The sequence below is a fragment of the Chlorocebus sabaeus genome, chromosome 21, assembly GCF_047675955.1.
Source record: "Chlorocebus sabaeus isolate Y175 chromosome 21, mChlSab1.0.hap1, whole genome shotgun sequence".
Lineage (NCBI taxonomy): Eukaryota > Metazoa > Chordata > Mammalia > Primates > Cercopithecidae > Chlorocebus > Chlorocebus sabaeus.
In genome coordinates, this window is record NC_132924.1 from 75272098 (window position 1) to 75293299 (window position 21202).

The 21202-nt window shown below is 37.6% G+C and overlaps 1 protein-coding gene across 1 annotated transcript in view; it reads right to left on the minus strand.

The window, feature by feature from the left end:
- RSBN1L (round spermatid basic protein 1 like) overlaps nucleotides 1-21202 on the minus strand; it is an 80395-nt gene that overhangs the window by 15619 nt on the left and 43574 nt on the right. The window contains exons 3-4 of the mRNA XM_007982397.3: nucleotides 17126-17766; nucleotides 1239-1376 (exon numbers count right to left, since the gene is read on the minus strand). Of these exons, the coding sequence (XP_007980588.3) occupies nucleotides 1239-1376; nucleotides 17126-17766 (779 nt within the window). The remainder of the gene's footprint in view (nucleotides 1-1238; nucleotides 1377-17125; nucleotides 17767-21202) is intronic.

The following is a 21202-nucleotide window of genomic DNA, read 5'->3' on the forward strand; positions in this document are numbered from 1 at the left end:
ACTAGAGAGAAGTAGAAAAGGAACAAAAAGTTTAAAAGAAAAAGAGAAAAAGGAATGGAACAAGGTTAAAGAGAAAGGGAAGAAAAAGATACATGCACATACAGGGTAAAAACACCAAGCAAACAGAAGTGATAAAAGAAGAGATGTCCTATAGATTATGTGGTGAGTATTAGAAATCTTGTCACATTCCACAGCTTACCTGGACCCTGAATTTCAGTGCAGGTTTGCACTGACCTTTGAGTTACTGATTAAATAATTAACCTAACTACACAGCTCAGAGATTCCTCTCTCAGTGGGATAGCCCCAGCAGCTCACAAGAAGAAATATTTTCTGAAAATGAAGAGGCTTTTTTAAAAAAAAAAAAAAAAAAAGGAATCTGGCTACAAATTATTTAAAGGGGCCTGTGGGGGTGGGCACAGGGGCTCACACCTGTAATCCCAGCACTTTGGGAGGCCAAGACAGGAGGATCACTTGAGCCCAAGAGTTCGAGACCAGTCTCAGCAACGTGGTGAAACCCCATTTCCACAAAAAATACAAAAGTTAGCTGGGCATGGTGGCATGTGCCTGTAGTCCCAGGTACTTGGGAGGCTGAGGTGGGAGGATCATCTGAGCCCATGGAGGTCAGGGCTCCACATTACACCACTATACTCCAGCCGGGACACACAGTGAGACTGTCTCAAAAAAAATAAATAAAATAAAGGGGCCTTTGGCTACATTGTCTAAACATGTTATTTTATGGATGATGAAACTGAAGCCCAGAAAGTTTAAATGGCTTTCCCAACCCAGACAGGTACAGCCAAGGCTAAAATATGGATGTGTAATTTCCCAGGCCAGTTTTCCACAATGCTAAACTGCCATTCTTTTGTCTTAAACATTTGTAGTAGAATCTTTCCTGTACTTCTTAAATCCTTTAGTACTTAGTTTATAAAGAGCTGATAAACACATGGAACCTAAATTCCTAAAGTGTTAACAGGTGTTATTTCATGGCCCACCACTTAGCTTTGCCATTACAATCAGGACCTGAGACGTCACATGTACACACAAGAATTATGTGAGTTTCCCATCTCTTGCTCTCCTTCCCTCCAGTTCAAATAAACCAAAATGTTTCCATTTCTGAAACAGCCATTCATTTATAGTGCATGTAGCATGAAAGAAACACTCACAATTTAGATTACTCATATTGGTTTTTCTTGCCTTTTTAAACAAAAACTCTAATCCCAGGACAGATTATCTCTTACTTTTAAAAATGGTGACTCTTCCAACATGTCAAGGAACTCAGGGAAATAATCTCCTACTTCTTCATCAACTGCTCCCACCAAGCTTATTTGTCGCATTGGGCCAGCTCTGTAAGTACCATGAGAATACGTTCTTTTTACCTGAAGAATATGGATTTAATTAAAAGTTAAATACATTATTTTTACCTGAAGAAAATGGATTTAATTAAAAGTTACACATAAGATAATGCTTGCTATCATTTTGTAACAATAAATTTTTATCTCAGAATATTATATCATAAGGAGGCAAGCAAAACAAAACAAAACTTTACAAACAGTAACAGATAAGGCATTTTAAAAATAAAACTTGCACTAAATCAAGCTATTTTACTTTCTCTAACTATTCCTACACACTGCTTATGAAAACACAGTTAAGACAAATAAGCATTAATTCTAGACAACTAACATCTCCTTAGAACAGAGGAACTCATTATCTGAATATTCAAAAGTTGGTGTATTTTTCAAAGTTGGCTGCATTTTTCTAAAGTAAAATGAGGTTCATATCTTTTCATCAAAATTTTCCAAAGTAGACCCTCTGGAAACATTAATCATCACCAGTGGCTTATATGTCTAAAACGCCACCAGCGATGCTCTTCTTTTTTGATCTTACAATATTAACTAGAAACCAGTTTATATATCTATTATTAACTCTGATGAGAAACTACTAGAAATTAAGAATTACGGCCAGGCGCAGTGGCTCATGCCTGTAATCTCAGCACTTTGGGAGCCCAAGGCGGGCAGATCACAAGGTCAGGAGATCAAGACTATCCTGGCTAACACAGTGAAACCCCATCTCCACTAAAAATACAAAAAAATCAGCCGGGTGTGGTGGCAGGCGCCTGTAGTCCCAGCTATTTGGGAGACTGAGGCAGGAGAATGGTGTGAATCTGGGAGGTGGGGCTTGCACTGAGCCGAGATCGTGCCACTGCACTCCAGCCTGGGCGATAGAGCAAGACTCTGTCGAGGGGAGGGGAGGGGGACGGGAGGGGAGGGGAGGGGAGGGGAGGGGAGGGGAGGTTAAGAATCAGGAATCCTAAGATCCAAATCTGCCTTTGCTATCTACCAGCTACATGACCTTCAGAAATTATTTACGTTCCTTGAGCTCTGATTTCCTTAACTGGAATGTTTTATAGCAGATTGCTGAAGAAAACTTGATAATGATATAAACTCACCCACCATATTGCTAGTAAATGGGTGGCAAAGAGCCAAAACAAAGCCATCTGAACCTCAAGATTCACTGGTAATGACATTTTTTGCCAGCATATTTAAATCCTGACAAAGAAACCTACGTGTTTTCATATACTAACACTAGTAAACAAGCTGAGTCTGTCTTCAAGCAAAACAACTCCTTTTTATAACCAAATTATAAGCAAAATTGTAATTGTCTCTTTCTCAGGATTAGCCTTTGTGGACACCAAATTTAGGAGACCAATTTGTCCCAGTTTGCCCAGGACTATCAGTCTTAAAACTGAAAGTCTTGGTATTTCAGGCAAACATGGATGGCCAACTTTTATCACATCACAGACACAGATTATAAAAGATAGTCACATCAAAAATTGAATCGTTACAATCACAGCTGGTAAGAGTATCACAACATAACAAAATCAATCCCAACCCATATGTTTTCAAAACAAAATCATTTAAGACAGAGAATCTCATTTGTTATTATAATCAGCAAAGCAGTTTAATGACGTTAATTCTTTAATAAATTCACCAGCTATCCAAGCTTAAGTTTTCCTAAACTGTTACAAATTGACTTATCAGAACTACAAACCATTCCCACAAGTTAGAAAATTAGGGGCCTGTAATCCCAGCACTTTGAGAGGCAGGAGGATATCTTCAGCCTGGCAGGTCCAGGCTGCAGTGAGCTGTGATCATGCTACTGCACTCCAGCCTGGGCAATAGAGCGAGATCCTGTCTCAAAAAAAAAACAAAAAACAAAAAAAAGAACAGTTGGAGCTTGTGCCCCCATTGTGTACTCATTGTCTCACCTTTTTCCTGTCTCCTAAAAATTCCTATCATCTCCTATATCAAGAGAGCTAAAAGTTAAAGCCTAAATACAACAGTCTTCAGACTCTAGATGTTTAGATGCATTAATAGCAACACAGTAAGAAATCCAGTCTATGCATCTCTATAACACGGTCTAACAAAGAGGCTAAGGGTATCAATCTGAACTCTAGCACATTTACCAGAATATAACACATCAAGTCTGTTAAGTGATTCTGAGATTCTGAGTTTTGTATCTGCAAATGACCATAAGGAGTTTTGAGAGACAATAGCCATTTAGAAAGTGAAATCAAACAACTGATATTGTAAAACACAAATTTTCCAAGTGCTTTGAAATATATCTAAAAAGTCAAATTAGAGTTAGGGGTGGTGGCACGAAACTGTAATCCCAGCCCAGAAGGCAGAGGCAAGAGGATCACTTGAGCCCAGGAGTTCAAGATCAGCCTGAGCAACACAGCGAGACCAAAAAAAAAAAAAAAATTCAAATTATATATATTTCCACTTCACACAAATAAGTACATTCTCTGTGCATAAATTTCCTTATCTTGTTTAAATTAGATACCTAAAACATTTAGTTTTAACAAAGCCAGAATCAAGCCCCTGCCACTGACTTGGTTCGTCCTACTACATCACAGCATCAACAACGATCAGCTAAATAATTGGGGCAGTTTATCTTGTGGGGAGGGGATGACTGTTAGGAAAGAATTTTCATTATGTGAATTCTTCTAAAATACGAAGCACAACTAAACTTTCCATTTGTCTAGTAGTTTTAAAAAGTCACACTATACATGAAATAAAACCAAAAAACTATAACATCATTAAACTATAGAGAGAAGAAGATAAATACAATAATCAGAAAACCAGAACTGTTAACACAGTCCTTTAACACAGTAGTGTAAAATTTATGTATTTAAATGTGAGTAAAAACATGTATCACTGAGTAACAGGAAAAAAAATGGGTAAAACCTGAGTGGTAATATTACAGACAAATCATATGTTGTGTCATGACTCAAGAACTTTATCTACTAATTTTGTTTTGACCAGATGTTGCTATTTCAGGTTAGAATAATTATTTCATTGATTGAAGAAGTATTACCGACCTAGCCATCTCATTTCATTCAAATTACACATTTACATTAATTTCCAAGTTTACAAATAATGCTTTTTATTTCAAAATAAAACACGTCCAAATTAGTATAGACCTAAACATTAAAATTTTTTAACATGAAAGACTGAATAAATGAAAAACTGATTTTTACCCCTATTCTCTGTCTACTTTGGGCACTACCTAAGAGGCTTTATCTTTTGTTGATTATTTTTAAGTATGGTCCTATTAAAATTCATAACTATTTCAAAGGATTTTTTAGAGACCCTGAATTTTTAAAGTAATACAGACTCTACTCAGATTATATTGCTAATTATCTTAATTGAATTTTTAGTTAGTTCTTCCCATCTCATGCCAAAATACATATAAAACATATAGATATGTAAAAATCACTTTCACACATAACTTACTATAACAAAAGTATAAGTCTCTCTCTTTTAACCAGAATGTACAAAAACCGTGAAGTAGATCCCATTTGCCCACTAATAAAACCAAAAATAAATTCTATTAGGAAATTGGCCTTTATAAAAACTGCTTAGCTATCACATGTTTAAAACAAACAGCAATGATCTTCCAAAACATTTATTATCCAATAGTAAAGATAAAAATATGATCACCCACCTGAATAAACATAAACCAAATTTTAAAAATTAAATTGAAGTCATCAAAATCTTAATCTGTAAAAGTATTAAATTTTAAAATATACTGTAATTTAACTTTTAATTATATATCATTTCATACAAATTTCTAGTTTAATAACACAATATTTCAAATCCATCAGTTGTAACCATTAACTTAAATGTTACAAACATGGCAAGTTACACATAGCGTTTCCAATTTAAAAAGCATATACTGCTTGATAAAATAAATGATGGTACTTACACTGTTAAAACGTAAGAATAAAATCCACATGCTTTTCACAAAAATGTAAATAATTCCTGATTTTGGTGACACCTCTTTTGTTGCAAAACTATATACCAAATATCCACAATTCACCTATTACATAGGATAAAATTATATCTACAATATCACACACAAAAAATAAAGCCTCAATTCTCTAAAAATCACCTATCCAGACTATGCCAGACTGCGAAGAATTCAACGGCAGTGAGGCGGGAGAGGTAACAGATAAGTATTAGAAGAATCTCTAAATAATCAAAGTAAATGTCACAAAGACCATGGCTCATAAAATGTCCTCTTCTTACATATCCATTCCTGTATTAGGCACAATTATAACTACTCTCTAAAATAATAAAGGACAAGAAACCACAAATTTAGAAGGGGAATGAGGAGAAAAGGGTAAGCACAGCTGCAGCTGCCCTAAGACATCAGTATTGTATCATAATGACAAACCAATACTGAAAATAAAGTTGCATTATGTTGCATATGTTCGGCAATGAAGGTATTTTTATAGAATCTTGGTACTTAAAACGTTTCCACTAACTAAAAAAATCGCTTATCTGGAAAATCTCACATCCTGACGACGCTTAATGTGAGCTTACTATATTTGCTTTTATTCACTTCAGTAAACATTAATCAAACCAGTTTTCTGATGCAGTTTAAAAATTAACCTGAAAAAAGCCAAAACATATCACTGCTTTAAAATATAGGCCAGGCACAGTGGCTCACACCTGTAATCCCAGCATTTTGGGAGGTCAAGGCGGGAGGATCACTTAAGATCAGGAGTTTGAGATCAGCCTGGCCAACATGACAAAACCCCGTCTCTACTAAAAATACAAAAATTAGCCAGGAATGGTGGCGGGTGCCTGTAATCCCAGCTACTCAGGAGGCTGAAGCACAAGAATGCTTGAACCCAGGAGGCGGAGACTGTAGCGAGACGAGATTGCACCACTGCACTCCAGTCTGGGTGACAAAAGTGAGACTCAGTCTCAAAAAATAAATTAACTAAATAAAAAATGATAATAAAATATATTTGCTTTCTAAAAAAAGAAATGCACTGAATTACAAAGATACATACAGTTCCTCTTGATTTAGGTATATAGATGTGTCAAAAAGAACACAATAAAAGACAGGCATGATAATTATGTATTTGTGGGAAAGCTTGTATTTAAATAGTGGCCTTCAGAAGAAATATAACATATTTAATCTAAATCTCCTCCCCCTCCCCACAAAACCCCACGACCAACATGGCCACATTATCACTTTTCCCCTTGTATATTCTCTATAAATATTATGAAGGGAAAGAAGAAAGTAGAAGTAGGAGACCTATTGTACCCATTGCCAGTAAGTGTCAATACCAAAATCTGAGAAGCTTTGGTTAACAGAAAATTAGACAATTGTTTAAACTAATATTCTACTTATACAATGTAATTTAAAAAAAAAAAAAAAAAACACCTTAGGATTCTGAGATTGGCTTGCTACAAAGGGAAAAAAGTAGCCTATTCTTAACAGGAAATATATTGCCAAAAACAAATCTATAAGATGTTTTACTTATTACTGTTTTCTCTTACGTAAATTATGAAAACTGTTGCAATCGGGAAAAGGCAAATATAGTAATAATAAGCAATTTTTTTAAAAAACTCCAAAGAACAACTCACTTGAAAACAACCTGCTATTTCCCAAAACATGTTCCCTGAAGAGAGAGCTCTACAGTCCACTAAGTCTGGAAAACCCTTCTTGTTTAGGAGGCTCACCACACACACTGGCTATAAGTTTCTGAGGAGTCTCAATGCAAATAAATATTACTTATTTGGTCCAGCATTACACTATTTTGGACTTCAAAACCTGTTTTTTTGTAGTTGTTTTAGTATACCTATCAACATTCCAAGATAGTAAAAGTTCCTCAGAATACTTTCATAGTGATCCACAATAAATATAGTAGATAGATATTTTTACCTTGTATCAGCACAATGTGAAGAAAATATAAAAATAGGATCATTATTAGAGCCAAAGAATTGAGGGGGTGGGAGCAGAAGCTGTTGAATCAATTCTGCTGAGGATTTTTTTTTAGCGTGTGGGGAGGAGAGTACCTTATTTTTAAAAACAAGGCCTGCTCAGAACATTCTGAGGCAATCTAAAAATGACATAAATGACTGCGCCACAAGGGGGAGCCATTATCCACCACATCTGGCAGATAGTTTCTAATTAAAATAGGGAATATTTAATCAATGTTTTATTTCAAAAATACTCATATAACTGCAACCAAAATAAGAACGAAAGTACTATCCACTTTTAAATTAGTAAAATAAAGGGGTAGAGCTTTTTTTATTATTATTAGAGCATCTCATCTGGTCCCTGACACGATATTTTGTATAGATCAGTTCATAAGTATTTGAGGAGGATGGGGCAGGCACAATTGGTCAAAATGAAAATTTAGTACAAAGGCAAGCAACGTTTCAAAGATGAAACATCAAATTGCTTTTACTAGCCTAACAGTGAATGACTCCAGCATGAATTCAACAAATGCTAGTGTTCTGCCCCAATTCTATAGTGAAGCAGGTCTAACAGTCAGATCAGATTTAATAAGTTTCATTATTAAAATAATAGACTTTTAATCATCAGTTAACACACTGATGTAAGTTGCCTGAGAAACAACTTAGAACCAGAATAAAATTAAAATAAGATTTAGAGTTTGGAAGTGGAAGAAGGGTGGTTAGACAATGATTGCTCCAGTTTTCACATTCTCACAGTTCTTAGTACAGGGTTCCAGAGTATGTGCACTGACTAAAGACAATGACAAGACAGAAATCTAATTTATTTATTGACAGAGAAAACTCCTATTTTATTTGCCTTTTTCTATCCCTACGGTAGAACCCAGGAGCACAATAAATGTCTGAGTGAATATTTTAATGAAATACAGATGGTAGAAAACCTAAAACGATAGATTGCTTAGAATGGTTTTCAAGAATTATAAGGGAAATGAACTCACAGTACAAAAATTTTATAATTACTATACTTAAATTATGTTTGTAGCCAATCATTTTTTTATTTGTCAATTTAAATCTTATGGGTCTTTTTTTATCTCTCTTGATGTCAAATTTTATAGTCTTTTTAAATAAATCCATTTAATTAAAAAGTTAAAAAAAAAAAAAAAAGAAAGAAAGAAAACCTAAAACGAACATGGTCAATTGCAAATGGCCACAAATTCTTCCCAGGCCTATATGTTCATTCCTGTGCAACATGACTGTGCCGCTCCCGTCATCAAGAAGTGGAGTCTATTAATGGGCACACACACAAAAAGAATAAGGCCTACAATTTCATTGCACAACAGGGTGACTATAGTCAGTAATAACTTAATTGTACATTTTAACTAAAAGAGTGTTGTTAACTGGGTTGTTTGTAACACAAAGGATAAATGTTTGTAGAAATGAACACTGCATTCTCCATGATGCAAGTATTTCATATTGCATGTTTGTATCAAGATATCTTATGTACTCCATAAATATATACATCTACTATGTACCAACAAATATTAAAAATTTAAAAAATTTTTTAAATAAGTCAAGCACTTTGGGAGGCCAAGGTGGCACATGCCTAATCCCAGCTTTCAGGTGACTGAGGTACGAGAATCACTTAAACCTGGAAAGCTGCAATGAGCCGAGATCATGCCACTGCATTCCATCCTGGACAACAGAGTGAAACTCTGTCACACACACAAAAAAATAAAGTAAAATGAATAAATAAACTAAAAGGAGTCGAGTCTATTTTTCCACACGAATCTGGGTTTCACCATGTGACTTCCCTTTGTCAACAGGACATTAGCAAACACAACACAAGCAGAAGCTTGTACACTGGGGCTTACCCTCTTTTTACTCAATGGAACCCTGCAACCACCACCATGTAAATAAGCCCAGGCTAACCTGCTGGATAATGAGAGAAACGTGGCCATCAACCCAGCTGACATGCATCAACCACCAACCATATAAGTGAGGTGTGCCAAGACCCAACTGGTCTGCCAATCATCAGATGTAAGAATGAAGCCATATAGCCCCAGCTAAGTTAGCAGAGACCAAAAGAATTGTCCAGCAAGCCCAAAGAATTGTGAGAAATGCAACCTTTTTTCAGTTCACTAAGTTTCGAGACTTCTGTTTATACATTTAATACAGCAAAAGCTAACAGATATGGACAGGTTACAAACTTTGGGAAAAGTCCATACATATGTTTCTATTCTCAAATAGACTTTCATGATACAGTTTCATATTATATCACTAACCTCAGGGCCACAGCATTAGAGAAATGACATGACCTGTTAAAATATATATAATGCCACACGGTCTTCAAACCTTTCAGGCAACCTGCAAGGATACAGATGAAGATGGAAAACAGAATTATACAAGTAAAAAGAATTCCAAAACCAAAGACGAAAGAACAGGGATGTTTTAATCCTTTGTCAGTGTTACGTACATGTGTTTAATAAAGTTGAACAGATGCTAAAATGAGTATTTGTGAAAGCTACAAAGTACTATTACAAAGATAAACACTATCACTACAAAAATCATAGAAACAGCTACATAATTTGTCATCTTTTAGTTTCTACAGAATTCAAAGCAAATTATTTTGGTTGCCCTGATTGTAATTTAAGAACAATAACTAAAACAGAAAACTAAGTTCATGAGCATACAAACTCAGCATGAACTTGGTTTGGGTTCTACAGCTAGTGGTGGTCAGGACCATCAGGTTGCACAACCTAGGGACTGCCATTTACATCACTGAATGGTTGCAGTGCACAGCTTCTACCATCATATAAAACATAAAACACATATAACATTACTATATATATTCTTTTATCAATTAAAAATGGTGCTAATTAATTACCTAGAGGATAGTATTCTCATGAATTTCTTTTTTTTGAGACAGAGTCTCACTCTGTCATCCAGGCTGGAGAACAGTGGTGCAATCTCGGCTCACTGTATCCTCTGCCTACTAGATTCAAGTGACTCTCCTGCCTCAGCCTCCCAAGTAGCTGGGACTATGGCATCCACCACCACGCCCAGCTAACTTTTTGTATTTTTTTTATTAGAGACAGAGTTTCACCATATTGGCCAGGCTGGTCTGGAACTCCTGACTTTGTGATTCACCTGCCTCGGCCTCCCAAAGTGCTGGGATTACAGGCATGAGTCACCACACCCAGCCATGAATTTCTTGAATGCTGCTAAATGTATTTTCCAAACTATATTACACTCTAAAAAATAAGTGTCAGGCCGGGTGTGGTGGCTCATGCCTGTAAACCAACACTTCGGGAGGCCGAGGCAGGTGGATCACCTGAGGTCAGGAGTCAAAGACCAGCCTGGCCAACACGGTGAAATCCCATCTCTACTGAAAATACAAAAAATTAGCCAGGTGTGGTGGTACACATCTGCAGTTTCAGCTACTCAGGAAGCTGAGGCAGGATAATCACTTGAACCCAGGAGACAGAGGTTTCAGTAAACTGAGATAGTGCCACTACACTTCAGCCTGGATGACAGACCTAGACTCTGTCTCAAAAAAATAATAACAAAAAAATAAAAAGTAAAAATAAAAGTCAGATTTGTATCATTTTTCTCTATGAACTTCACTCTACCTTGTCTTCCCACATTTTTCTAGATCTTTTGAATACTGCTTTTGGACTAGTTTTAACTAGATCAAAGATTTTTCAGAATATAAAAGGTAGAAAAGGGAACTGAAGGATAGTTACTGAATTACAAAGATGTCAAGTACAAAACTTTTCTCTACAGTTCTGCTTTCCTCTGCTCTGCAGAAAGCATTGTCATCTCATAACAAGAGCAGGTTCTATTGAACTGAACCTACTGAACTTAGTCAAGATGGTCCCCGACTCAGATGGTTCAACTCATAATTTTTTTGACTTTACTAGGGGTTTATCAGGTTGAAACCTCACAGTTAGGTCAAGCAGCATCAGGACTTAAGATGGTTCGCTTCCTTGTAATTTTTTTTTTTTCAGTGGGCTTCTCAGAGGTTGTTTTGTTTTGTTTTTGAGACAAGTCTCGCTCTGTCACCCAAGCTGGAGTGCAATGGCACGATCTCAGTTCTCTGCAACCTCCGCCTCCAGGGTTCAAGAGATTCTCCCTACCTCAGCCTACCGAGAAGCTGGGATTATAGGTGCCCACCACCACGCCCAGTTAATTTTTGTATTTTTAGTAGAGACAGGGTTTCACCATGTTGGCCAGGCTGGTCTCGAACTCCTGACCTCAGGTGATCCGCCCACCTCGGCCTCCCACAGTGCTGGGATTATAGGCGTGCGCCACTACGCCCAGCTGCTTATCAGAGTTTTAAATGCATTTTCAACTTAAAAGTATTTTTGACTTACAGGTTTATTAGGATGCAGCCCTAGCGTAAGTTGAGGAGCAGCTGAAGTTAGTGAGAAGTCAACAAGTTTGATTCCTGAGCAAACACTTTAACATTAATTTAGCTTTATTATCCACAACTGGTTTTTGCTGTGGTTTATATTAAGTAAAACTACATTCCAGGCCGGGCGCGGTGGCTCAAGCCTGTAATCCCAGCACTTTGGGAGGCCGAGACGGGCGGATCACGAGGTCAGGAGATCGAGACCATCCTGGCTAACATGGTGAAACCCCGTCTCTACTAAAAAATACAAAAAACTAGCCGGGCGTGGTGGCGGGTGCCTGTAGTCCCAGCTACTCGGGAGGCTGAGGCAGGAGAATGGCGTGAGCCCAGGAGGCGGAGCTTGCAGTGAGCTGAGATCCGGCCACTGTGCTCCATCCAGCCTGGGCGACAGAGCGAGACTCCGTCTCAAAAAAAAAAAAAAAAAAACTACATTCCAATATTGGTACCTCTGCTCTTCCTTCCCCTAGAATACTGACTCACATTAGGTCAATTAATGTCATCTCAACCAATGATTTTGGTGAAAGCAATTTCACACAGCAGTATATGGGCTGATCCACTTGACAGCACCAAAATATAGTTTTACTACATGATCCTAATAACAAGCATTCATTAATGGAAAACTCGTTTTTTCTAAATTTCATATAACCTAATTACTAAATTTTTGTTTTTGTTTTTTGGGGTTTTTTTCTTCAAGACAGCATCTCACTCTGCTGCCCAGGCTGGAGTGCAGTGGTGTGATTTTCTTTATTTGCAAAGAGACATGGGCCTTGCTATGTTGTTCAGGCTAGGCTCAAACTCCTGGGTTCCAGTGATCCTCTTGCCTCAGCCTCCTGAATAGCGCCATGGCTAATTACTAAACTTCTGACATTCCAAATAACTAGCATGTACATGACAGTACCACAGATAAGGGAAAGGGGGATGTTGGAAGATAAATGGGGTACAAAATACATTTTCAGTTTCTCAGGATGAGTGTTAATGTCATATTCTAAGAAGTGCTGAAAACTTCCATGTTCTCAAAAAGGGTGATTAACAAAATGAGGTTCTTGAATATACAGGAATAAATCTTTTAAAAATCTGCAAGACCTCTATGCTGAAAACCAAAAAGTATTACTGACAGAAAATAAAAAGACAAATGAAGGGGAATACCATGATCAGACCGGAAGACTCAATGTTGTAAAGGCATCAATTCTACCCTAACTTATCTACAGTCTCAATGTAATACCAAGCAATATTCTAGCAGGTAACTCTTTGAAACTTGAAAAGCTGATTCTAAAGTTTATATGGAAATGTAAAGAGCCATGGATTTCCTGAAGAACAAAGCTAGCAAACCGATTATAGATTATTGAGATTAATTATAAGCTAGGCACAGTGGCTCACACCTGTAGTCCCAGCTACCCAGGAAGCTGAGGTGGGAGGATCACTTGAGCCCAGGAATCAGAGGCTACAGAGCACTATGATCGTACCACTGCACTCTAGCCTGGCTGATAGAGCAAGACCCTGTATCTATCTATCAATCAATCAATAGAAAGAGTTATTATAAAGCTGTAACAATTAGACAAAACAATGGAATCAGAGAGAGCCCAGAAACAGACCCACACACATATGATTAGCTGGTTTATGACTAAGGTGACACAACAATGCAATGAGGAAGGAGTATCTTTTCCATAAATGATGCTAGGGTATTTATATGGAAAAACATGAACCTTGATCTTTACCTCATTCGATATACAAAGATCAATTCCAGATGAACTACAGATTATTTTTCCAATACTTTTAGCTGCTGTTTTATGAACTATAGATTTAACCATGAAAGGTAAAACAATAAAAGTTTCCAGAAGAAAAGTTCACAGAATATATTAATGACTTTGTGGTAGGCACAGATTTCTAAAACAGAATGTAAGAAACGGTAATCATAAATGGATTATAAATTATAAATTAGATTACATTAAACTTAGGAACTTCTAGTTATCAAAAACACCTAAGAGTGAAAAGGTAAGACACCAAGTGAGAGGAAATATTTGCAATACAGTTAGCTGACAAAAGATTCTTATCTACATATATAATAGTCCAACAAATCAACTAGAAAAAAAAGCAGTAAGAAATTGATAGAGTGGACAGGTACTTTACAAAAGAGGATATTCAACTGGATAAAAAGGTACTTGACATTCTTAGTCATCAGGGAAATATAAACTAAACCACAGGGAGCTACCACTACATAGTCACCAGAATGACTTAAAAGAAAAAGATAGACACTACTAAGCATGGCAAAGGATATGGAACACTGCTAGTGGGAATGTAAATCAGTGCAGTAACTTTGGAACACTGGTAGTATCTAGCAAAACTGAATATGTGCATATGTTTTGATCCTGAAATCCTAATCTTAGGTATATACTCAAAAGAAACACATACATATGCTCATCAAGACATGTGAAAAATATTCATAGCATCCGTGTTCTAACAGCCTCAAACTGGAAACAACTCAAATGTCCATCCAGATGGTAACAAGATAAACAAACTGTGGTATATTAACACAATGGAATACCATATACAGTACCACTACATACAAGATGGATGAATCTCACAAACATTATACTACGGAAAAGAGACCAGACACTATCTGATTCCACTCAAGTTCAAAAAGAAGTAAAATATATCAGTGATGTTCAAAGTCAGGACAGTGATCACCTGGGTTCATGTGGTGGGATTGGGGGGCTGGCACAGTACTGATAAAGAAGGGTCTGGGGAAGATTTCTGGCTACTAATAATATTTGGCTTTTTAAAATCATGGGTGTGTTCTCTGTGAAGATTCATCAAGCTATACATTTATAATACGTATAATATGTATTGTGTATACATTATACTTCAATAAAAAGTTTACTAAATAAAATCAACTCCTGGAGGGGACACTTCAATGTAGGCTGAGAGAGCTTTAACTAGGAGAACTCAAGGGATAAGAAATAGAACTGTGCAAGAATAAGCATGCTCATTTTTCTCCTACTGCTCTCTCTTCTGGATGCCATTCAGTTTCATAAAGCCAGTGTCTAAGGACAAATCGAAGGCTACCTCCCAATCTACAGACAACAACTTCCCCACTCACAGGAATAAGATCTGAAGAATCTTATGATAAAAGGAATATGGTCCTTGCACATGCACTTTCCTGCCTTTAAGTCTAAAGCTAAAGAAGCAAAAGTAGTCCCTGCAGCTGACATGCTCAGGTCGCCAGGGTAGCATATCACACAGATATGGGGCCAGAATCACAGCTGGTAACAAACAGGATCCATCTGCCTGCAGTTTCCTCCTTGTAATATATACTATCCAAGAAGCCTGAAGAGATGGTGACAACCAGTGTAGGTGGCTCATCAAGGACTTGAGATCCACAACCCAGGCATACACTGCCATGATTAACAAGTCCAGCATCTCATTTTATTTAGTAACAAAAGCAGTTTTCATGGTGTACATATTACATAGTTTAGATGAAAATTCTTATCATTTAGTATAAAATTAATAATTCCTAACTTTATTTGAAAAAAATATCTGAAAAGCATGTAATGTGATGCACATCAATAAGCTGTCACACTTAAAAGATTACTGAAGCAAACTTGCATAGTATCAAAGCAAGAAAGTTTGTGATATTGTAGAAATAACCGGGAATGGGAGCCAAGAGGCCCAATATAAAACTGGACATTTAGGAGACATGTAATAAATGACAAATGAATGATAAGGTGATAAGGGACTTTGAGCAGGTTATCTCTTCTCTCACTGGATCTGTTTCTTCACTGCTAAAATAAGATTATAAAGAAGATTAAACGAGTTACTACATATAAAATATTTAGAAGAACTAGTCCTTGGCACAGTCAGTACTCAATAAATAGTGAACACCATTATTAGATGCCAGTCCTGATTCTGCCATTAAACTCAGGTGTAACCTCAGTCAAGTAACTCACTATTTTGGGTTTCTATAAAATGACAGGGCTAGTAATGGATGCTCTATAGCTCCCTATCCACCTTAGAAAATATTTAAATTTCAATTCTCAAACATCTTATGTTAGAGAATAATTCCTACACACACACATTAAAAATTATTTTCCAGGCCAGGCGAGGTGGCTCATGCCTATAATCCCCAAACTTTGGGAGGCCAAGGCAGGCAGGTCACTTGAAGTCAGGAGTTTGAGACCACCCTGGCCAACATAGCAAAACCTGTCTCTACTAAAAATACAAAAATTAGCCAAGTGTGGTGGTGCACGTCTGTAATCCCAGATACTTGGGAGACTGAAGCAGGAGAATCACTTGAACCCGGAAGGCAGAGGTTGCAGTGAGCCGAGATCGCACCACTGCACTCCAGTCTGACTCCATCTCAAAACACAAACACACACATACACACACACACACACACACACCCCACATTATTTTCCAGACTACAATCTACTACAGAATATACACCAAACATACTCATGCTATTGGGGGTGGGGTACATGTAGATATGACTGAACATCCAGACTACCATTTAAAGTGGAAACTATAACTTGAGCACCCATCAAAAAAGGAATATATTCAGAATAAGGAAAGGAGCCCTGGATGATGATTAAGATTTTGTTCTATTCTTGACACTGCTGACAATGTTAATACCTTACTCCTCTCTCTCTACGTCTGTTTACTTATTTGTAAATTGAGAGATGTTGGGATAAATCACCACTAAGATCCATTTGAGACTTCCTTTACTTTTTCCCTCCTTCCAAACTAGAATGTTATCCTAGAAACCAAAAACTGTTCCTAGAAAACCAAAAACTACAGCATCAATAAATGTGAGAACTGGCCAATCTCCCAGCCTGAACAGTCCCAATTTGAGGACGGGTAATAATGGCATCAGCCTTTCAGATGGGCCCACACTGAAGTTCAAGAACCAGCAGACTCTATTATGTCTGCTTTCCAGAATAATATATATTCTCCTACCTTTCTCTATAGAGAAGGGTAGGAAATGAAAATTAGCTCAATATACTGATTACTTTTTACACATCATTACACAGTAACTGATGATTCCTTCCTACCACAATATTTTTAACGGCCTACATTTATTCAGTACCTACCATGTGATGGGCCTGGTGCTAAGTACCTTAAAGCATTCTAAAGTTAGAAGACAATTTTAGGTGATTTCCAGGTAAGAAAACTATTTAAGGACTGGAAAATGCATGGCTAAATTCATTTCCTTAGGTTCAAGTTCTCTCCTTGCAAAAAAAAAAAAAAAAAACACACATAAGTGAAAATTGAATTTTAAATTCTGATGCTCACATCAAGAAAGTAATTTACTCTTAATACTCCCAAATGGTTTCATTATAGTCTTGCCTTTTTATTTCAACCTAATTAGGAACAAAAAACAGAAATTCATCTAAAAACATATAATTAAAAGTTATTTTGTAAAATAAAACTAAAAACCTCTTACCTGAGCATGAAAATTGGACATAGTCGTTGTCTCTATATCTTTCTTTCCTAATATCTCCATTTTCACTGGTGAATTGGGAAAATTAAATGAAAAATAGTCTAAAAAGTCAGGTAAATAAGTAGCTGCCCCATGAACAATACCCATCACGTAGAAAGCTGCAGAGTTTTCGTTTTCACTGAACACTAGACCCACAAACTCTTCTGCAAACCTCTCCATCTCCATAGGAGACAGGTGGGAGAGTTCGTTACTGTAGGCGTGGATAACCGAAGCACCTCCATTAGGCTGGTGCTCTATATGAATGAGTTGTTTAAATTCCAAAGTGTCCAACCTTTTGAGGTTATTCTGAACTCGTGGCTCCTTTAATGAGACAAATGGAAACTCACTGTTCTCTGGAATTTTGGAATCATAGTTCTTGGTATCCAAATTCTTCCCAACGTAATCTTTTATGTTATCATTTAGGATGCCTTTGGTTTCTTGATCTTCAACATCAGTTAGCAATCCTGAGCAGATGGTCTGAATAGATTTGTTATACATTTTCGGACGCTTCCGTTTTTCATTCTCTTTGTGTTTCTTTTTCTTTTTCTTCTTTACCTTTTTAATTTGTAAGTCTTCTATATTTGTTTTTGGTTTCTCCTTCCCACCTGTTGGAAAAAATGTTTTTTGAAACTCCGTATTTTAATTACTTTAAAAACCATGCTTTAGGAACAGTTTTGTATAAATAAGAAGTTTACTTCTGAAAATTTACTCAGAATTATATATTTAGGACTCATTTTTTACAGAACTGATAATCAATATTTAGTCAGTCTTTTTTGAGATGGAGTCTTGCTCCGTCGCCCAGGCTGGAGTCCAGTAGCAGGATCCCAGCTCAACGCAACCTCCACCTCCCGGGTTCAAGCAATTCTCCTGCCTCAGCCTCCTGAGTAGCTGGGATTACAGGAGCACGCCACCACGCCCAGCTAATTTCTGTATTTTTAGAAGAGACAAGGTTTCACCATGTTGGTCAGGCTGGTCTCGAGCTCCCGACCTTGTGATCTGCCCGCTTCGGCCTCCCAAAGTGCTGGGATTACAGGCATGAGCCATCACACCCAGCCAGCCAGTCTTTTCATCTACACACACACACACACACACACAAAGAGAGAGAGAGAGAGAGAGAGAGAGAGAGAGAGAGACGGAGAGGAGAGAGGGAGGGAGAGAGGGAGAGAGGGAAAGAGGCAGGCGTAGAGCAAAGTTACATCTACAGTGTGTGCTACCATTCTGACATATAGCAAATGCTCACGGTTTACAGAAATAAGGAGATGAATGAATATTTCAGAAAACAAATCAGGCCGGGCATGGGGGCTCAGGCCTGTAATCCCAACACTTCGGGAGGCTGAGGCGGGTGGATCACAAGGTCAGGAGATCGAGACCATCCTGGCTCACACGAGAAATCCAGTCTCTACTAAAAATACAAAAAATTAGCCAAGCGTGGTGGCACGCACCTGTAGTCCCAGCTACTCGGGAGGCTGAGGCAGGAGAATCACTTGAACCCAGGAGCCAGGGGGTGCAGTGAGCTGAGATCGTACCACTGCACTCCAGCCTGGGTGACAGAGTGAGACTCCGTCTCAAAAAAAAAAAAAAAAGAAAACAATCTTCAAATTTTAAATGCAGAAAATCAGAAATGTAAAGATGAACAAAGATCAATATAAACAATGCCCTCTAGATGTTACTCAATGATATATATATCATCAATTTTACTTTACCTCAGGTCTTAAAAATTGCATCAAAGTATCATGGAGATTTATAAATCATAAAGGGACAAAAAGAGTTGTGCAATATAACAGCAACAAACACAGCAATTCCTTAGCTTTCTACCACATTTCCTTCTTAGTAAATTACTCTTGCATCTAATATAGTCTACTTTAAGTCCACCACAGTTTACAAAATTACAGTAAGACCCAAAAAGGTACTACAAAAGAGATGACAAAAATCAGAATCATTTATCACGTCCTAAGTTCAAATAATACCCATGTACTGGTAAAGAGATGAAATAAAATGTAGCCTGTACGTTAAAGAGCTTTTGTGAACAAAATCAAGTATATTCTGGGCTCAGAAATGTAGAAGTCCAAAGGATAAAAGATTAATCCACAGAGGCTTTACAGCTATAGAATCTAAGTATACATATAAACAATATTATCACATTATATTCATTTCTATATAAGAAAAATACAAACAAGTAAATAGCCTCATAAGAAAGATAATATAAGAAAGCCACTGAACTAAGGGTTGAGAAAAGGTACTCACTGATTCCATCTTTTATCTCAGTTTCACAGATAACCTACCATGAATGAAATTCTCCCAATCCGCTTCTTTACCTAAACATTTTCATCTTCACATCTTTCTTTCTTCTTCCAGTGATTGAGACGTTCTATTTGCAAAAGTAAGTCCCTCCCACCAACTCCAAAACCCTTGTTTAAAAGTCTTTGACCATCAAACTTCTCATAAAGAATAATCTGTGCCCTGAGTGGTTAACAAAGTAAAAAGAACTTTTTAAATTAAAAAAAAAAAAAAAAATTCCGGCAGGGCACGGGGGCTCACACCTGTAATCCCAGCACTTTGGGAGGCCGAGGTGGGTGGATTGCTTGAGGTCAGGAGTTCAAGACTACCCTGGCCAAGAGAGCAAAACCTTGTCTCTACTAAAAACACAAAAATTAGCTTGGGCATGGTGGCGCACACCTGTAATCCCAGCTACCCGGGAGGCTGAGGCAGGAGAATTGCTTGAAATGGGAGGCAGAGATTGCAGTGAGCCAAGATCACGCCACTGCACTCCAGCCTGGGTGACACAGTGAAACTCTATCTCAAAAAGAAAAAAATAAAGAAAAAAAGAATTATCTATGCCCAGTGTCTTTCCTTTATCACCTTATCATTCTTACTGCTTAAATTCTGGTTCTGTTTTCAACTTGTTTAAATTTGCTTTCCCAGAATGTTGAAATATCAAATCCAGTTATATTTACTCAAATCATTTTTTCCTGTGTCTCCATGATTTGACAGAATTATCCAGCTCATCCTTGATTACTTCTGAATTCCTTGATGCCACTGTCTTAATTTTTGGTCTAACAGCTGCATAACTGTCTCTCATCCTGAATGCTAGAGCCATATTAACCTTTGTATAATTTTTATATATTCTTTTAATCATATTCATTCCTTAGCTAAACTGCTTTCAAGAGCTCTCAATGTCTACCTATAATCTCTTCAGTCTGGAATCCAAAGACAGTGCCCTCAAGTACCTCATGCTCTGGTCAAATTGCACTATTTATTTACAATTTCTTACAAAACATAATTCTACTAGCAAAGGCATTTCCTCTCCTTAAAATACCCTTGCCTTGCTCGTTACTTACCAATGAACTCTTTCCTATCCATTTGATGTGACTGAAAGTTTCCTGAGGCCTCCCCAGAAGCTGAGCAGATGCCAGCATCATGCTTCCTGTACAGCCTGCAGAACCATAAGCCAATTAAACCTCTTTTCTTTATAAATTACCCAGTCTGAAGTATTTCTTTATAGCAGTATAAGAATGGACTAATACAGAAAACTGGTACTGAGGAATGGGCATTGCTATAAAGACATCTGACAATGTGGAAGTGACTGCCCTAGTAGAGAGGTTCTCCATGAGAGCTCCATTCCTTTAGCAGGCTTCTGCCTGAACATCCAGGTGTTTCCATACTACCTCTGAAAACTAGGTGAAGCTCCCAAGCCTCGAATCTTGCATTCTGTGTACTGGCAGGCTTAATACCACATAGAGCCACCAAGACTTATGGCTGGCACCCTTGAAGTAGTGGCTCAAGCTGAATCCAGGCCCCTTTGAGCCACAGCTGGAGCTGGGGTGGCTGGGGAGCAGGGAGCAGTATCCTGAGTCTGTGCAGAGCAGCAGGGCCCTGGGCCTGGCCCAGGAAACCATTCAGTCCTTTTAGGCCTCCAGGCCTGTGATGGGAGAAGCTGCCACAAGGTTCTCTGAAATGCCTTCTAGGACTTTCCCCCATTGTCTAGCCTATTAGCAGTTGGCTCTTTTGTTTTATTTATGCAGATGTTTGCAGCCTGCTTGA